The 18,383-nt window shown below is 47.5% G+C and overlaps 1 protein-coding gene across 4 annotated transcripts in view; it reads right to left on the minus strand.

Moving 5' to 3' along the window:
* Positions 1-18,165, minus strand: part of HOATZ (HOATZ cilia and flagella associated protein) — a 190,606-nt gene extending 172,441 nt beyond the window's left edge. The window contains exons 1-3 of one of the 4 annotated variants that reach the window (XM_069617302.1): positions 17,844-18,141; positions 10,205-10,243; positions 6,988-7,058 (exon numbers count right to left, since the gene is read on the minus strand). In XM_069617302.1, the coding sequence (XP_069473403.1) occupies positions 6,988-7,058; positions 10,205-10,243; positions 17,844-18,084 (351 nt within the window). In that variant the 5' untranslated portion in view covers positions 18,085-18,141. Of the gene's footprint in view, positions 1-6,987; positions 7,059-10,204; positions 10,244-17,843 lie in introns of all 4 variants that reach the window. The other 3 variants (XM_069617300.1, XM_069617303.1, XM_069617301.1) reach the window with 3 other exon arrangements.
* Between the last annotated feature and the right edge of the window lie 218 nt (positions 18,166-18,383).

Genomic DNA, 18,383 nt, shown 5'->3' on the forward strand with positions numbered 1-18,383 from the left:
CACCCCCTGTTCCCCTTAGTTGCCACCAGGTACCAAGTGTCAATTGAATTGTCAAGATACTGACAATCACCACACTAGCTGAGTGGTGGACATTGGCAGGCGCTCTGGCCACAGGAGTAGGAAGGGAGGACCGGTGAGGTTGGGAGGGAGGCTGGTTGAGGTGGGGGACAGATGTGAAAGGGACATTGAATGCAAGATGTGCCCAGATCAGATCAGTGGCGCATCAGGAGAGACTACAAAAGCCCGGCACCTCAATTCAGGATAGAGATGCCAACTAACCAATTACATTAACAATTTCCCCCTCTGTACACACCTCTCAAACTCTAAACCAAACACAACCACAAATGTACAGCACAACAAACCACACAAACTTCACTACATTGCAACAACACACAAAAAAACCAACAAAAAAAACCACACATAGGCCCTCATTCCGAGTTTGGAGGCAAGTTCCATCCCTTACTGGCATGGCGCAAATAGCGCGTCCGAGCTGGAAGAAGCCCGTTAAAAGCGGGCTATTACGACTTTGCGGGCACAAGCTTTGCGCCATACCGATAAGGTACCTAGCGCCATGCCGCAAAAGGGCCCCCAAAAGCCCTTACCGGCATGAAGCGCACCGTAGATAACACTACCGCCATAGTCCAAAGCGGCATTAGCGGTGACCGGAAATAGCGGTGACCGCTAATTACGGTCACCGATATTTACGGTCACCGTTAAATAGCAGAACCAGAAATAGCGTCATCACACAGGAACGGGAAGGAGCACAGCGGCCATCTTTAAAAACACAATCCATTGCCATCCTCACCACACAGGACCCCTAGGACACTGGTGATCGTCTGGAAAGTTAATCAAACCATCCAGGAATGCCAAAAGCACCCAAGAAGGGATCTGCCCACCTCCGAAAGGAGCGCTTCAGCCCAGATGAACTCTAGTTGCTCGTAGACACCCTACACGAGCATGCTGGGACTGTGTTTAGCAGTGACATCAGGAGGGAGGCCATGTTGCGAAAAAAGGAAATTGGGCACTAGTATGCCAGATGGTAAGCGCAGTGGGCAACACCCCCTGCACGGTCAAGGATTGCCGCAAAAGGCGGGATGACCTGCGGCTGAGGGTGCGGAATATACTTTCTACAAACCGTGCCCAGGCCTTGGAGACTGGAGGAGGACCAAGTTCTCCAATAAAGCTCACACCGTCCGTGGGAGGAAACATGTGCGGGCATGATTGGGCCAGAATCCATGGAAGGGGTCGGAGAGATGAAGTGTGGCGGCACATCATCAGCTGATGGAGGCGAGTGTCCAAAGCAAAAGTTGCTAATCCAAAAGTGATTAAAGTCAATGGCAAATATCTGTCCAAAGAGTGATGCCATGGTCGGCCACGCACACACTCCCTGGAAAGTATGCTAAAGCAAGTGAGACACAAGCCGTTGCCTGGTGCAAGGCCGCAACATACATGACACATACCACACAAAGTAGCAAATTCCATGAGGCACACAGAGTCCATGATCTAAATAGTGTGCATGTCAGACAGCACAGTACCTGGCCAAAATGAGTGACACCGACATATGCCTGCATGTACCACCCACGTATGGAATGACGTGCCGTTCCCTACACAAATGCCTATTACTCACAATTGTGTGGATGTACAATCGTACTAATGTATGTATGCTGGCTATCCAAACATCACTCATGCCGTCCCTCTCTTTCACCCCCACAGGCAGTGAGCATGACAGCAACCGTCCCTCCACATCCAGGGGCCAAGCCAGGGGGCGCTGTGTCCCAGCAAGGAGGCCACCACTGGGACATATATCACCAGCAACAGCAAGGCCCGTGGAGGGCACACCACCCCCACCTCTCACTGCACTGCCTGCAGACACCTGTACAACGCCACGTTCGGAGGAGTCCAGTGTGTCTGGGGAGGTGGCAGCCACGGCCCCCCTCGCAGTTGAGGACAGCCCCAATGACATCTGGGGAACCATTGAGGGCGACTATGTGGAAGTAGTCCACAGCCCAGCACAATTGTCCACCCGCCAGCTATCCATGAGTGACACTGGTGATGCCAACACACCGGAGCAGTCTGGGCAAGAACAGACAAAGGGACATATCAGTCCTATAAACAGTCCCAGGGAGGATGAGCCGGCAGGACATGGCAGGCCGATCCCCAGCAGGGCCACTGGTGCAGCCGCAGGGGCACAGCAGGCTAACCACCTCTCTGCCCTAATATCGGATTTTCTGCAGGACAATCGGCAGGCCAGAGAGGAGTGGCGTGCGGATTTGAGGGCACTGGGCCAGTCCATCACCGAAAACACAAACCGCCTCTGCGAGGTGCTCGGCCACATAGCCAATGCTTTGGAGGCTGCTCTTCCCGGCCAACAGTCTCAGCATGAGGACACACCATCCAGAAGCAACTCCACTCAGACCAGCCCGCTCTGTCGGTCGCTCCGTGCGCAGCGCCGATGGGACATGCCTCCCCCTGGCTCCGGGAGCGCTGAATGACTGTACTGGCAGCCTCATGTGGGCTCCGTGGACCCTATGGGACTAGTGTGGGGTTGTTGTGGTGGGAGGGGGGCGAGGGTGTGTGGGGGAGTTGTGGGGGAAGACGGAGGGGGGTGAGGGTGTGTGGGGGAGTTGTGTGGGGAGGGGGGGTGAGGGTGTGTGGGGGAGTTGTGGGGGGATGGAGAGGGGGTGAGGGTGTGTGGGGGAGTTGTGGTGGGAGGGGCAGGGGGGTTTGAGGGTGGTGGAGGGTTTGTTATTCACGTTCATATTTGTACTTTCAATACACTGGTTGTGTTACAAGAAAATAAACAGAGTGGACATTCATCATTGCGCATGTGTCATTTAATCTTGCACAGTGCATATTGGACATGTATCCCCACACCCAGTGCCCTATGTCCTAACATTATGTCACCCTCTGCTGACTTGTGTGTCAGAAATATTGTGCGATCACTGACTGCCAGACAGCATGTCCCTCCTGTGCATCGGCAACCATGATGATGTCCTGCCACATCTTCCTCCCCCCTTCATCTTCATAAGGTGGTAGCAGTTCCATGTCAGGGGGCAGGGGCACGTTCCGGCGGATGCACATATTGTGCAGCATTACACATGCCATGATGATCTTGGCCACCTTCTCATGGCTGTAGAGGAGTGCCCCACCCGACCGGCTGAGGCAGCGAAATCGTACCTTCAAGAGGCTAAAGGTCTGCTCAATTACCACACGTGTACGGGTGTGGGAACGATTGTAGTCCTCCTCGTGCCTGTTCTGTGGGTTTCGGACAGGGGTCAGGAGCCACGGCTTCAAGGGATAGCCACCATCACCTGCATGAGAGGGGAATGAAGGTAAATGTTCGCACATTCATGTTGGACAACTGTACTAGTCTCACATGGCTGCAGGTAATTTGTGCCCACATGCACATGTCCCTGGATGCATTGACCCCATTTCAGGCCCCGCTATGTGTCCTGTGCAATGGACTAATGGTGTGGGTTGCATCTTCAAGAGGCTTCATGGTGTGCACTGACATCTTGTTGCACGTGCATCGTATATGCATACAGCAGTGTTGGAGTAAAATCAGTGATGTGTTGTGTTCTGTGAGATTTGGTAGTAGGGAGCGTTGGTTGTAGTCAGTACAATATTGGCCATTCTGCACTGATCATTTCCATGGTGACATGCAGCACTCCTATGGGTGTGCCGAACCAGTGACACACTGTGGTATCCCTGGTTGGCTCAGTTCAATGCACTCCCAGGGAGGATTGTCCTGTGTGGTGATATGCTGGACACAGCAACATAGTGCATATGCACTGCATAGTGCAGGATGGCCTTACGGTGTGTGAGGGCTGCTGATGAGTGGTGCATGTGTTGTGGGATGTGGGCTGGTTACTTGTTAGTCATGTAGTGATAGGTGTTGGCCTTACTTCATCACTATGGGATTTTCGGTGTCATGTACCGTTTCAGATGCTTTGGGGCACAGTGTTCGGTGATGTGCACATCGTGCACTGACATCAACATTTCCACCCAGGTGGAGTATGCATTTCCCCCCCCCCCATTCACACCCAGGTGGAGTATGCATCCCCCCCATTCCCACCCAGGTGGAGTATGCATTCCCCCCATTCCCACCCAGGTGGAGTATGCAGCCACCCACCTCACAACCCCGATGCACTGCCATGGCCCAGTCAGGCAACTCACCAAGCAGCCAGGCACGTCGTCCAGCATGTCGTTCCATGAAGCGTGGTAGCGTGGAGTTCCGCAGGACCAAAGAGTCATGTGCTGATCTCGGATATCGGGCACAGCAATGTGTGATGATCTTGCTGGCGTTGCATACCATCTGCACATTGATAGAGTTGTATTGCTTGCGGTTGCGATACAACACCTCCATGGCATGCAGGACCACCAACTCCACGTGGGTGCAGTCGAGGGCAGCTACACAATTTGGCATGCCTGCCAGTGCATGGAAGGCAACTTTTGTATCGAATATCTCCCGGGGAGTCCGTGGTACTGATATGTAGGCCCTTGTGTGCTTGAGGAGGGCATCCAGCACTTGGTTCAGTATCCGGGAAAATAAGGGTTGTGATATGCCATGCATGTGCCCCATTGTGTGCTGGTAGGTGCCTGTGGCAAGGAAGTGGAGCAGAAACACTACCTTCAGTAGAGGGGGGATGGCGGTGGGTATTTCTATGAGGCTTACTATGTTGTCGTGTATGAGGTCCACTATGGTGGTGATGGTGTCCCGGTCCAGACGGTACAGGGTGTGGATCTGCTCAGGGGTTAGGTTGAAAGGACTGGCTTTGATGTGAGAAATTGGGGGCTGCCTGCGTGGTAACGGTGGCTGCACTGGTGGGGCATGCTGGGCCTGTCTCATCTTCCTTCTCCTCTGTGGTGGCGGCTGTTGTTGTTGTTGATGTTGAGGCATTGCAAGCAGGGCCTCCAGCTCCAGTAATGCTACTACTATTGGTATCATCTTGGTGTGGGAGTGGGTGTGCTCCTTTTGTACTGGCCCTGACTCCATTGCCTCCACCTGTGCTGATTGTGTGCACCTGTGGCACTTGGAAACACTGCTCAGGGTTCTTTACGCCTGGTCAGCGATGCCGGTATTTACACCATGCCGGTATGCACTTTTTCCACCTTCATGAGGCTGTTATTTGCATGTCCGCCCCACTTGTGATCTTCTCCGGTTTACGGCATGCCGCTAATGCCAGCATGGTGTGTTGCGTGTGCGCGCCCAGACCGCTATTCACGGCATCGTAATTTACGATGCCGTGAATAGTGGTCTGGTTGGTCACAATAGCCCGTAGTGGTAAGCGATGCTGGTAATCCTTTACCGGCATCGTTTTTCCCTTAAATCCAAACTCGGAATGAGGGCCATAGACTTCCACAACAGTACACGATGACTACCGGCCGCAAACACCCCAGGCCCAGCCAACGGACCCACCGGGCTGAGGCTGCCAACAGCACATCACTGCTCTCTTGCACTTTTCCTACTTTCTCCCACTAACTCACCCTTCCTCCCTTTTTCAGAGCCGCCAGTGCGCCAGGGGACCACTCCGGTGGTGATAGTGCGCAGTACAAATGTCCTTTAACATTAACATTAACATGTGCCAGGCTGCAGGCAAGACACTCACCTCAAACTGAACGTGTGCACAGGGGACTGGCCGTCACAACACCAAACTCCCTACCCCTTGAAACTAAAAGCTAGACAAAAATTACTTTTACACTTTCATTATCCCACCCATATCATGAATCCCTGTAAAAACACTGAGCAGGCTGCGCTTACTAATGGATCCCTATGGAATCTGCCTGGGCTTGAGCAGGTGCAAAACCATGGCGGATTCCTTGCGTGGTACGTATGAAAATCATTCACAACAATTATTTTGGTTTGTGCAGCATAACATGTACAGAAGGTGAGCTTAACTGCATACTTAGCCATCCTTTTACTTTACTATATTGTGTAAGGAATCCTGGTTACAGAGAATGTGACATGCAGAAAGCCCTGAGCACATCTGTTTTGGGCATTTGAACCAATGTTGCTGATGCCCTTTTCTGCTGTGCTACTTTCAGTAATGTCACTCACTTCTCATCATTCTAATGAGGAGCAATGACTGTCGTCACTTCCTACAAGATCACCTCCCATGTTCAGAGGCGTAGCCAGGATTGTCTAACAAGTGGGGCCTGAAGCTAATGTAGTCGGGCCCACTGCAGTGACATTAACATCTTTAAATGCCCACACAGCGTTGCAGAGTGGGCATTTACAGAGTTTGGATGAGCCTTGCCCGCTCAGGCCCTACCCGGTCTACGCCTCTGCCCATGTTTCAACCACATGCGAAGATGATGCCCCCCTCAATCGCTTTCTGCCCCGAATCCCGCAAATCTTTCGAACGGCTCTGGGCACAACGCATAGAAATAACGGCAGTAACGACAAAGGGTCTAGAGTGGGACACAAGGTGTGCACAAGTTCACTGTGAGATTGGCCACTTCAACAAGACCTCGCCCAAGGCCAGCGGGGATTGAGTGAACGGAGGGCCGAAACAGATCTCATGTGCGCTATGCATCTAGTGTAGAACACAATCAGTAAAAGCATATTTGGGCTTAAGAACAGGTAGAAAACATGCATTCCAATTAAATAAAGCCCATTGCTTACCAAGACGTATTCCATAGCGTTGTTTCATCGTCGGGCAGTATTACGACTGCCTTTTAAACGTGAATAAAACTACGAAAAATGTAATCAAATTTTTTGGTGGGGGGGGGTGCGGAAGGGTAGATAAGGGGCTGGGAGTGTTGGGAATATTTAAAAATAGGTGGGGTACGGAGGGTTCGGAGGGAACCCCCCTAAAAATAAATGTCCACGTTTAAAACATAAAACTCCCCTGGTAGAGATTATTGAATGCATCCACAATTGAACCAAGAGTACTTAGGATGAGTCTAGCTCAGAAGTTGTTCTAGGGAATATATAGATTAAAGAATACAAAAGGACACATAAGTTTTCATAACTTTTTACCGTACCTTCTCCAGATAATATGCTCTCTCTTCGGCTTTCAGTACCTTTTGCGTTTCGAAAAGGACCTGCTCAGTTTCTAAAAGATAAAATTGTGAACCATCAGAGATTAGAATACCTCCATGACAAGGTTTCAGCTAACTAGGAGTTATGAACCCTGACGGCAAGAGAATCTAAATACTCTGACAACACATTACCCACCGACATGTTGAAAAAAAAGACGAGGAGCAGAAGCTAAAGGCAGCTCCTGGGTTTCAAGGATCCCCAGTAAGCAGGGCTTATAGCCCTTGCGAATGAGGAGTTAGCACATAGCGTTCCACAATTCTAACACAAGATTCACATTATACATGCATGTCAATAATATATATAATTTATGCTTTAAATGTCTTTGAGATGTGTCATAATGCTCCTTTTAAACATTTCCAAAACACACGGTTAATGTCATATAGGAATGTATGTATTGTACCCGTTGGCCTAGGGAGCTCCTAGCAGCTGTTGGTGAAAACCTAACAAGACTCCTCTAAGCTTCCAACAGACGCAAAATGGGCACCCAGCAATGTCAGTCCATTTTAGGGCATGTGCAGGAACTTCTATGTGCTGGACCATCCCCCGATTCCCAATCGGTGGTCCATAATATTGGGGACTATGAGGATAAAAGTATTCTCTGTTCAAGTTACTGTGCCCTTTAATTAAGGGTGCAGCGCAGACATGTTAATATGTTACGTCAATGCGCTTTTTCATACTGCGCCAAAATAGTAGTATTAGTGGAGTGCTGTGACCCTTCGCCGTCGGTATCAAGTCTGCTGGAAGAAAAAAACCAGAGGGCAGGGAAGGAAAGAGGATGCGGAAGCGGGAAATAGAGGCTGGAGGGAGAGATGCAGCGGGAAGGATGGTTTGTGATATCACAGGCGCGTATTAGTCCGGTTAGGTGGAGCATGGTTCTGCAAAAGGGAAGAGGCGGGAATGTTCTAAGTGTTGTCATAAATGCATTCGGTTTCAAAGGCAGATTCAGAGAATTTTAAGTTAGCACACAGTGAAATGTTGGATGCATGAGGGTCTCGAGAGTGTGCTTGGGCAATCCTCGACATATGATTTTTTATTTGCCTGGGCGAGTCTATACATTGTACCCCAAGTCAAACTCCAAAATGTTAATTCTGTAACTTTCAAGTCTGAGCCAAGAGGGGCATAGTCAAGTATAGACTGTGTATTAAGGTGAATATTGTTGGTAACAGAAGGTAAGAGAATGGAGTGGTCAAATCAAAAAGCACTGGCACCTTGATGTCAAAAAAGAGTTTGAAAGTGTTTGTTCCATATCACAGTAGACTTTATTTTAGTTCACAGTGAGACAGGGTGGTGTCTTACTAGTAAGTAGGCTAACAAAATATAGTAATACTTAGCCTTCTATAGTGAGAAAATATAGCTTGAGCTCCCGATGGGGGTGGTGTTCATTAAACTACATGAAAGGCAGAGGGGCGTGTGCGACGACTAAACAATGTAGGAAGGGGCACATACAAACTTTAAATACTGAAGTGGTATTCAGGATCAAAGGTCTCCAAGAAGTTCAGTCATCTCTTCATGTATGTAATTGTAATAATTAACCAGACATCTTCAAATGTTAACATCCTAAACAAAGGTGTACTGAATCGGGTCAGTTTGTCATTTGGGTAACATGATTTCACCACACCTACAAAACATTGCACGGGAGAACAATGTGACTTTTAAACCACTACTATCCAGCACTTCCCCGAATACTCTAGGACTGGATTTTGTTTATTTAACTATACTCGTGCTAGAATGAATATGTTGGGAGGGTTGTTCAGTGGGGGAAGAACAACTTTGTTCACAAGAACGATGCTTCCTAGGGCAATGTTATCAAACGTAAGTGTTATTTGCAATGGATAATATCAAGTATGTGGCAGTACTGGTAGGGTCCGGTGTGGTTCTGGCGGCTAGGAATGCAAGCGTCGATATGTACAGAGCTTTATGAATGATGCATTACATGGCCAGCGGTAGCGGCCATCTAGTTATGGTTAAGATGCTAAACCCATAGAAAGAGCACTTTTTGGGCGGCTTATAACTTCACTCCCCTGGACGAATCCTCACCAAACTTTGCAGAGAAAGTATAGGGCCCACTCTGAATTCTTTTGCAAAGTCTGGAGAGGTTTGGTCAAGGGGAGGCAAAATTATAGAGGGGGTCCCAAAATTAATTTTTTTCCCATAGACTGAATGGAGAAGAAACTTTGCTCACGCCTACAGCCCAAACCGCCAGATGGATTTTCAACAAATGTACACAAATGTGCACAGTGGTAGCGCGAGTTATGGTTGCTTAGCTTACCATAACTGGCGAATTTCAGGGGGTTTTCGGTTTTACTTGTAACAGTAACGTCACTTTAACTAAGTTTTTTAACTAAATTTGATAGGTTTTTAGTAGCGCATCTTAACCATAGTGTCCCTTTAACAAAGTTCTTTCAATGAATATATATATCAGTGAAAAAACATTGTTGAAGGGACATTAAAGTTATTTTGCACTAATAATCTATCCATATTAAGAAAGAAAGGGGGAGGCAGACATGTGATGTCATTGGTGATGTCATCAATGACATTTGTGATGTCATTGTTGATGCCATGGGTGTTAGTCTTAGCAGTGCACAGTGGTGGCAGGAGTTATAGTTCCTTAGCTTACCTTAATTAGCGAATTTCTGGGGAGGTTTCGGTTTTTGCTTGGAACCATAATATGGATAGATTGTTATTAGTGCAAAGTAACTATAACGTCCCTTTAACAACGTTTTTGCACTGAATTTTATAGGTTTTTATTAGGGCCATTGAACCATAACGTCCCTTTAACAAAGTTTTTTTACTGAATATATATGAATGTAATCGTTGCATGATTGCTGCTAAAAGAATTCCTGCTTATCATATATAAGGGAGTAAATATTGACTGTTAATGATATGGCGCACACGTCAAACTGAAGGACTACTCTGTTGGCGTTCAAATAATACGCACTGATATTACAAAACTGAAAAGTGTAGCTTGTATTGGGTTCAGAATGATGAAAGGATGAGTCCCTGGCTGCCACTTGGAACCAGTGAGCATAGGTTATGTGAGGAGCTAACTGCAATGTTTTACTGGATTGCAGCTATATAGCTCAGGGATCAAGGACATATCAACATTTCATAAACAACAATAGTTCACAAAGAAAGTGCTAAAGCGTAGGTAATACTTACTATCATCTAATGGTGAAGTTTGGAAGTCAACATTAATTTCTGGAAATATTAAATGAAATGGAAAAATAAAATGGAAATTATATATGTGAAAAACGAAAAATTGCAAACTATAAATACAAACTAAAAGGACATGATTTATTCATTCATACAAGTCAGTTAAATAATAACTAGGTGGCTATAAAGACAGTTTGCCTAAAAGTGTGCAGATGTATACACAGCAAATGTGAAGTGAAAACCAAGCACAGAATGTAACAATGAAATGAAGACAATCAACTAATAACATTCAACAGAAACATGCACCACTTTCCAAGTAAAGGCCCCTACTACTTACCGCTAATCTTCATTACTCCTAGCCCTATTCTTCCTCGTCATGGTACTTCCTTTTGTGGTGACTACCGCCACCACAGCAACCTTATATCAAGTCCTTGCTTGAAGGTGTATTCATGCTGCAGAATGAATACAGCACTAGCCCCATCAACGGGTGCTTGCCTTCAGAACATAAGGGCCAAAGCACACTCGGCAAGGTCCTCTACATTCCGTCGATAATATGTGATTGAAGTGCTAGGGTCTGCCTATGTGGCAGCTCTGCGTATATCCACCATGAGACACCTTGGGCATCTGCATAGGACACTTCTATGCCCTAAGAAGAGGTTTTAAGAGGAACCACAGAAATCTTGTAGGTCGGTGAAATTGTTGAATGGACCCATCTGCTCACGGAGACTAGTGAAGCCTTCCTCCCTGTCCTGCTGCCCTGAAAGTGACGAAGAGGTTGTCAGCCTTCCTAAACGTTGAGGTTCGTTCCATGTAGGCTAGGGCCGCTCTTTGGACCTCCAAATGGTTTCACATTTCTTATTCTGGAATGGAAAAGGGGAGAGGGGTGGACAGAATGTTGGCATCACGACAGAACTTTGAACCAAAAGGAAGGAAGGAAGGAAGGAAGGAAGGAAGGAAGGAAGGAAGGAAGGAAGGAAGGAAGGAAGGAAGGAAGCAAGGAAGGAAGGAAGGAAGGAAGGAAGGAAGGAAGGAAGGAAGGAAGGAAGGAAGGAAGGAAGGAAGGAAGGAAGGAAGGAAGGAAGGAAGGAAGGAAGGAAGGAAGGAAGGAAGGAACTCATTCAGACCATACCGCCTAGCCGACATCACACTTTCTTAAGGGTTAATTGCTTAATATCAATGGAACTGATAGGCTCAAAGGAGTGAGATTGTAAGGCTTTGAAATCTAAAGGTAGATCCCAAGGGGGCTGATCCAACAATAGGCAGTTGACATGGATTTCACTAACTGACACCCTGTACCATAAGTCACGACAGCTTTGATGGCAGTGCATTGGGCCATGAGAGGAGAGACTGTCGAGTCCATGGAAAAATCCTCCCGGAGGAACTGCATAGACACAGGGACCCCACAAGAGAGAGGGAGGATATTATTCCTAATGCCCAAGCCACAACATTATCCCAATGCCTGCTGTGGGATTTTAAAATAGCCGGGAGTCTGGTTCCTTGCACTGATATGACCACCTGCTCTGTGAGGCCTTGATCTTGAAGACTGCCTCTCAATGTTATAACCCCACAAAGAACACCAGCCCTGCAAGCGCCCCGAACCCCCAACCCCCTGTGTGCTCTACACAGGATGATGCCTGTGAGGAATCAACCATATTTGCCCCACTGTCAATTCCAGGAGGAGCAGAAAACAAAACAACGGTCGCTGGCCAATGGGGGGAATCACTTCTGCCTTGTCTCTTTTATCTTCTGCATTACTTTGTGAAGAAGAGAGATAGGAGGAAAGGCATAAGGGTGGAATCCTGACAAAGTCAGGGACATCCTGTCTACCTCCCAAGCTCCCCAGCATCGGAATCTGCATCAAAACTCCGGGAGAACTGCATTCATATGGGAGTCAAAAAGGTCCAGTGATGGAGTTCCAAACTTTGAGCAATTTTCTTGAAAACCCATGGTTTTAGAGCCCATTCCTCGGGATGGGGAATTCCCTGCTGTGGAAATCAGCGGCTGCAATGTCCACCCCTCTGATATGGACCAATCGAATTGAGGGTAGGAGAGATGAGCCTCCCGCTAGGATCTCTGCTTGCTATGCTAGAGCTGCAAGGCATCATGATCTTGACCACCCCTTCCTGTTGTTACCTCCGGCAATTCTTTCCAGTTTAAGGATTGCGTTCTCACTTCCAGTTCCTACTTTTCCCAGTGAGAAGCTAGGTTCAGCATGGCTCCCCATCCCACAAGGCTGGCATCTGTAGTAAGAGTGGTCGGACAAGAACCACTCAACGGGAAGCCTCCAAGCAGGCTTCCCATATGAAGATACCATTGAAACATGGATATTAGAAACGTGTCCTATAAGTTGAGAGTCACAAACTTTTGGGAGGCTAGGATCCAGTTCTTGTGCATGAGATATACCATGGAAAGAAGGTGGACCCACACCCAAGGGACCACCTGAACAAATGCGGCCAAGTTCAGCAGACAGTAGAGCAGATCCCTGAGGTTTCTGCTGTTGTTGCCCAATCCTGGGTAAGCATATCTCTGTTCAGGTCTGTCCTGAAGTTTGCTCGGATATAGGTCAGATGATGGGAGAAGGTGGCATATATTGATGTTGATCGAGTCCTGCAGAATCCGTTCCACAAGACTGATCAGCTGACTTTGCAAGGGGCCCTGCGAGCTACGACTAATGGTACGGGTATTGTTGTAAAGCCCAGAGGAGGTGTTGTGAGACCAAAGGTCGGTGCTCCAAACTGAAAATGAGAGGACTACAATGAACCACAATACATTTTGATCTGATTAATTTATTGGGAATTGAATAGAGGCACCCTAAAGAGCCATAGATGCGAAAAAGTCGACCTCTGAATTGTAGACTTGAAGTCCTTGTTTGCTACCCAAGGGTTGGTAACTTTAAGTCGACAACCAGTCAGCAAGACCACAAAACATTAAATATAGGAAAGATCTCTGAACAGGACCCTTTTCTACGTTTTGCTTTGGGGGCCCTGGAGAACACTGCTGTCCTCAGTAAGGTCACTGCGCTGCCCATGAGATCACCTTCTTCCCTTCCCGCTGGATAGGGGCAAAACGATGCCTGATGGGGTTCGACGTGTGAGAACCCTCAGGATCCAGTGATCAGATCTAGGGCTATAGCTCACCCATAAAAGAGTGACACTGCACAGGGCCGCCCAGCGGCGTCCCCCTTCTCCTGGCAAGGCTGCTCTCTGCTTTTACCCTGTCCACTCTCCACTTTGGGAGGGGGTCACCTCCCACACAACACTTTCACACTGCGTTCCTTGCCCACCCTTTCTGACCCGCTCCCATACCTTGCCCCGGCTCACCTTTCCACCACCTGCCATGCGTGTCAGACTCCTCGTATTCCACCAAGGGAAACCGCGACACACAGTTGTGTGTCAATCTTTTTCTGGCGCTCTTTTGTGCATGGCTCCTCCCCCTGGTGGTTTTTAGACTGCAATCGTAGTGATCACTCAGTTTACCACTGATAAGTTTAACATTCGACCCCCACCACGAAAGAGCAGTTGTCAGGACTTCAACTGTTTGTTGGGCAAGATTCCTCTGCTTAAGGGATCTCAGGGTCTCCTCTCAATATTCTGCTTAGGTCTGGATTGTTATGACTGAGAATATTTATAATGCTTTTCATGACCTCTAGTGAAGTCTCTTTATTTCCTATCTGTGGCTGGGGGTGTTTCCTTCTTTCTGAGTTTATCTGAATGTTTATCACTGCGAAAAACCTGATGTACCATCTCTTCCAGGCAGTCACGAAAAGAAGGGCACCTTCGAAATGCATTTTAATTGATCTTGCTTTCTTGGGGCCACTGCACTGTAACCAACCCTTCATCTCCCAAGTACAGTGCGTAGGCCCAAACACGATGCTCAGAAGTTCTCATTTCAAGATGGCTGCCACTGCTTAGCGCCTGGAAAAGAGGTTATGTACCCATTTTATGTACGCACCCATACCTTTTCCACAACAATGATGCTGGAGCAGGCCTTCCTGCTGATCACTTCTACCACCGGAATATTATTAGCATCTCGGGATGGCATGCCTCTAAATCATCTTTTTGGGTGAAATTGGATGTTATTGTTTTTGCCAGGTGAGGGACGAGTGAACACTGTAGAGGGCAATAGGGCTTTTAGGACGGGGAACCGAGTCCTGTGAAGGTGGATGCGGGTGAGAGGAGAGGTATGGAGAAGGAGCAGGGCATGCTACACGTTACTTGTGCTTTGCCCAATAAGTGATTAAGCGACTATGGGCTGCTGCGATGACCCCACATCCTCCCTGTGGGAAGACTTACTGTCACAGGGTCTGCTGCCCCAGTCATACCTTTTTCCAAATAGACACCATGTCAACCGCCAAGGTGGGTGAAAAAAGATTTTATTTTTTGATGCTCGAGAGCCCATTAACGCCAATGGATGGGCAAAGGGATTTGCGGGTGAGTAAACTGACTGTATGGCAACCACCACAAGCAGGTGAGTTCATAAGTATGCCTCTTCTCTATGGCTCAAAATGGTAGCGACTCCCTGCAGTCCACCATGGAGGCTCGTCCGCCCTTTCTAGCGTTCCCAAAAACCTATACAGGCCAAATCTCCTCCAATGCTGGTGGGAGATTTACATTTTTAAGCCTAAAATGTTGATATTTCATAATTGCTCCCGTTTCTTCCACCGAAAAGCGACTTTCCCTCAATGCAAGTCAAAGGGGGAAAAACATAACCTCCCTTTTTTGGTGAAAAATCTGCCTCTTAACTGTTTGAAATGATGAACTTAATAGTGGCCAAGCCCCACATGAGAGAACCATGTAAAGGAGTTGGATAACATTGCTTCATAAGCCCTGCTATGGGGAGATCGTGATATAGCTGGACCCTATAATGCAAAAATAAAAATAGAAAACGGACCCATTGTGGGATTCTGCTGATATTTATACTTCCATTAGCATGAGGTGCAGCCGTGCAGAACACACATTCAAGCAAGGACTTACTATAAGGTTCCTGTGGTGGAGGTTCCTCGCAATCTTTTATGCCCCTCCGACCCCCCAGCGGGTAAAAACAGACAATTTTGTTTTGGGTGGGTGAAAGCCTATTGAATTATGCGGGCGGTTAAGGGGCTTGGCGGGTGATTGAACTATTTCCATGGACGGTGACACCCGCCTGAGGCGGGTGAGTCTAGAGTTATGGCTACTCACATGCTTTTGATGGATGTCACCAGCCACACGCCAAGCACCTTGCATGCCAATATAAATCAATGGACTTTCACTCGCCAAATACAAGTTCAGGCATTTTCACCCGCCAAGGGACAACAAACGGTTGAGAGCTATGGCTATGGATAACCTCAAATGTAAGAACCGGGAAGAAAGATGAGGCGGTACTGCCTGGGTTAATCCACATGCTTTCCCTTTGTATTCATGGTATTCTGACAGAGAGTTGTAATAAGCTCCCTTTCCGAAACTAAATTACTGGTTTTCAGGTATGATGGATGGACTTTTGCAGCCCTGTGATTCCTTTTTTACAAATATTTAGTATCAAATGCTTAAGAATATTTAGTTGATTTAAAAAAATACAACTCCCAGAGTGAACCGTTTATTGAATAAAAACTATTGCATACATTTCAACATGCCCCACTCCAATCAGGAGATGCTAAACCAGTCCTGGTTTTAACTTTGCAGTCTGGAAATTGTAGTTGTGTGCTTCAAATTGGGGGCTCTGGTACTACAAGTGTCAGAATGCAAAGTTAAAATGACGAACGGATTATCTTCTCCTAACAGGAATGGATACATTGTGCCACAATAACATGTTCAGCCTAGGAAACATTGGTGTGTGGCCCCTTTAACTAGGGAGTTTTGCCAATTTAAGAAAACGAGTCATGACCTTGTCATGACTCCAGACAAAAAGGGGGCCTTTGTGCGCATGTGCAGGCACTGCTGCAGAGACCCAGAAAGTGGCAAACTTGCATCTGCCTTTTCTTTGTGTGATGGATAGCCATGTGCTCAAAGCCTATGGGGGATACTCGGCCTGTGTGACCACAGCACTGGGCACCATGTGGACTGGATGCCCCCAGTGTCAACGTAGGGTGCTCTCGACATCCACAGGGTGCCCCCTGAAGTGTTCGGTACTGCGTGACCGCAGTACAATTTGTCTAGCCTGGTGCGCTCTGCATACATGTCAACATTTTGGAACAGCTGGGAGGGAGATTTTGTGACAGAAATCAGGAGAAGGGAATTTTCCCATTGGATTGAATTGAGGTTACAAATACTTTAGGAGGGAGAAAGTAAAAATTAGCAACATTTTTGATGAAGAAAATTGGGAGTCTCTCGCCCAAATCTCGAGGGTTGGCATGTATGGCTCTGGCTGCTGAGTGTTCTGCTCGGGGGCCCCAAGAGCATGGGGTGCCCAGACGTCCCGGTTTTGCAGTGACTGTCCCGGTATTTGGTGCTCTGTCCCCCTTTCTCAAGATTATGTTCCAATTAGAAACTTCAGTGGTCCCGGTTTTTTGTAGTAGCATAGTTCGCAACCATTTGTGTCACAAAGGCGGGTGGAAACCCCCTATTCTGTTTTTGGTGGGTGAGAGCCCATTCAAATGAATGGGCATGCAGGAGGTGTGGCGGTGAGTCAACTCTTTACAAGGTGGGTGACACCCGCCAAAAGCTTGTGAGTTGAGAGCTATGCAGTATTTCTTCATAGCTGGCAGGTAGGAATGCACAGAAGAATTGCTGCATTTTACAATTTAAGATAGTGTTAGTTTGTGATTAATTATAACATAGCTCTCAACCATTTGTGCCGCAAAGGTGGGTGAAAACACCCGATTTTGTTTTTGGCGGGTGAGAGCCCATTGGAATGAATGGCGTGCAGGAGGCTTGGTGGGTGAATCAGCTCTTTACAAGGCGGGTCACCAGCTAAAATCGTGTGAGTTGAGAGCTATGATTATAAAATGTTTTTCTTTGAACAGTAACACTTAAACCTCCTTCTTATCCCAACGCTACTGAAGTGTAGTGCCTTGACATCCCCTTTCAAGAGTTAGTCCTACTTTTATGCATAGCTCTCAACTCACACGCTTTTGGCGGGTGTCACCCGCCCTGTAAAGTGCTGACTCACCCACCAAGCCTCCTGCACGCCCATTAATCATAGCTCTCAACTCACCCGCTTTTGGCGGGTGTCACCCGCCTTGTAAACAGTTGAGTCACCCGCCAAGCCTCGTGCACGCCCATTCATTTCAATGGGCCTCTCACCCGCCAAACACAAAATCGGGTGATTTCACCCGCCTTTGCATCGAAAAAGGTTGAGAGCTATGCATTAATTCCCCGCCAAAAACAAAAACGGGTGATTTCACCCGTCTTTACAACAGTAATGGTTGAGAGGTATGTTTTATATTAGTTGCCCTGTCCCTGGTTTTTTACTTCTTAAATCTGGTCACCATACCAGAGCAGGACAGCAGTCACATCAAAGTCTTACATTTTATATAATTATTCAAGTTCACATTCAGCTAAAACGTGCAATAATGTAGGTGATTTGTGAATTCTCTATGTCCTGGTGGTATATGTTCTCCCAATCATTAATAACATTTCATTAATTTAACAAAAGAAAAATAAAGTTCCTCCCCTATGGAGATCTCTTCTTCGCTTTGTCCTATATTTGTTTCTACACTTCGTGTACTTACGCGGCGCTGGGGGCGGAGCCACCCGCAAACGCTGCGTTATGTCCCCAGACACCAGCCGGGACTCGAGCGGCGGATGCAGAGTGACGGAGTTCCAGAATATTCGAGCGTGGCACATATCGGCCTCCGAGGAGCCGGCGAACACCAGCACATGAGGGTCCTCGGTGTCCGCAGAAAGACTGCTCGGCGTCGGCGCAGCCATCTGACAGCACCGGAAGTGTACACCGGAAGTGCCGGTTGCCATGGAGCCCTGACGCTCTTGAAGGCGTCTCGAAAGAGGACGCTCTTCTCATATAATAGGGTCATGGCCGAGCTGCTGGGCCCCATTTAGAATGATGTATTTTACGTGTAACTTTATCCTGTGTGTGCAATGGCGAGTGAGGATAAAGGAAAAACATGTACACATTTTGCATAATTTGGCTAAATCGGATGGAAAATGTGTAGCGATTGTATAATTTGTATTAAAGCTTATTTGTGTATAATCTCCGCGTGATTTTGTAATTCTTTTGTGGCCTACCATTGCACTGACACCAATCTCAAAAC

The sequence above is a fragment of the Ambystoma mexicanum genome, chromosome 9 (assembly GCF_040938575.1).
Source record: "Ambystoma mexicanum isolate Mex_15411 chromosome 9, UKY_AmexF1_1, whole genome shotgun sequence".
Classification (NCBI taxonomy): domain Eukaryota; kingdom Metazoa; phylum Chordata; class Amphibia; order Caudata; family Ambystomatidae; genus Ambystoma; species Ambystoma mexicanum.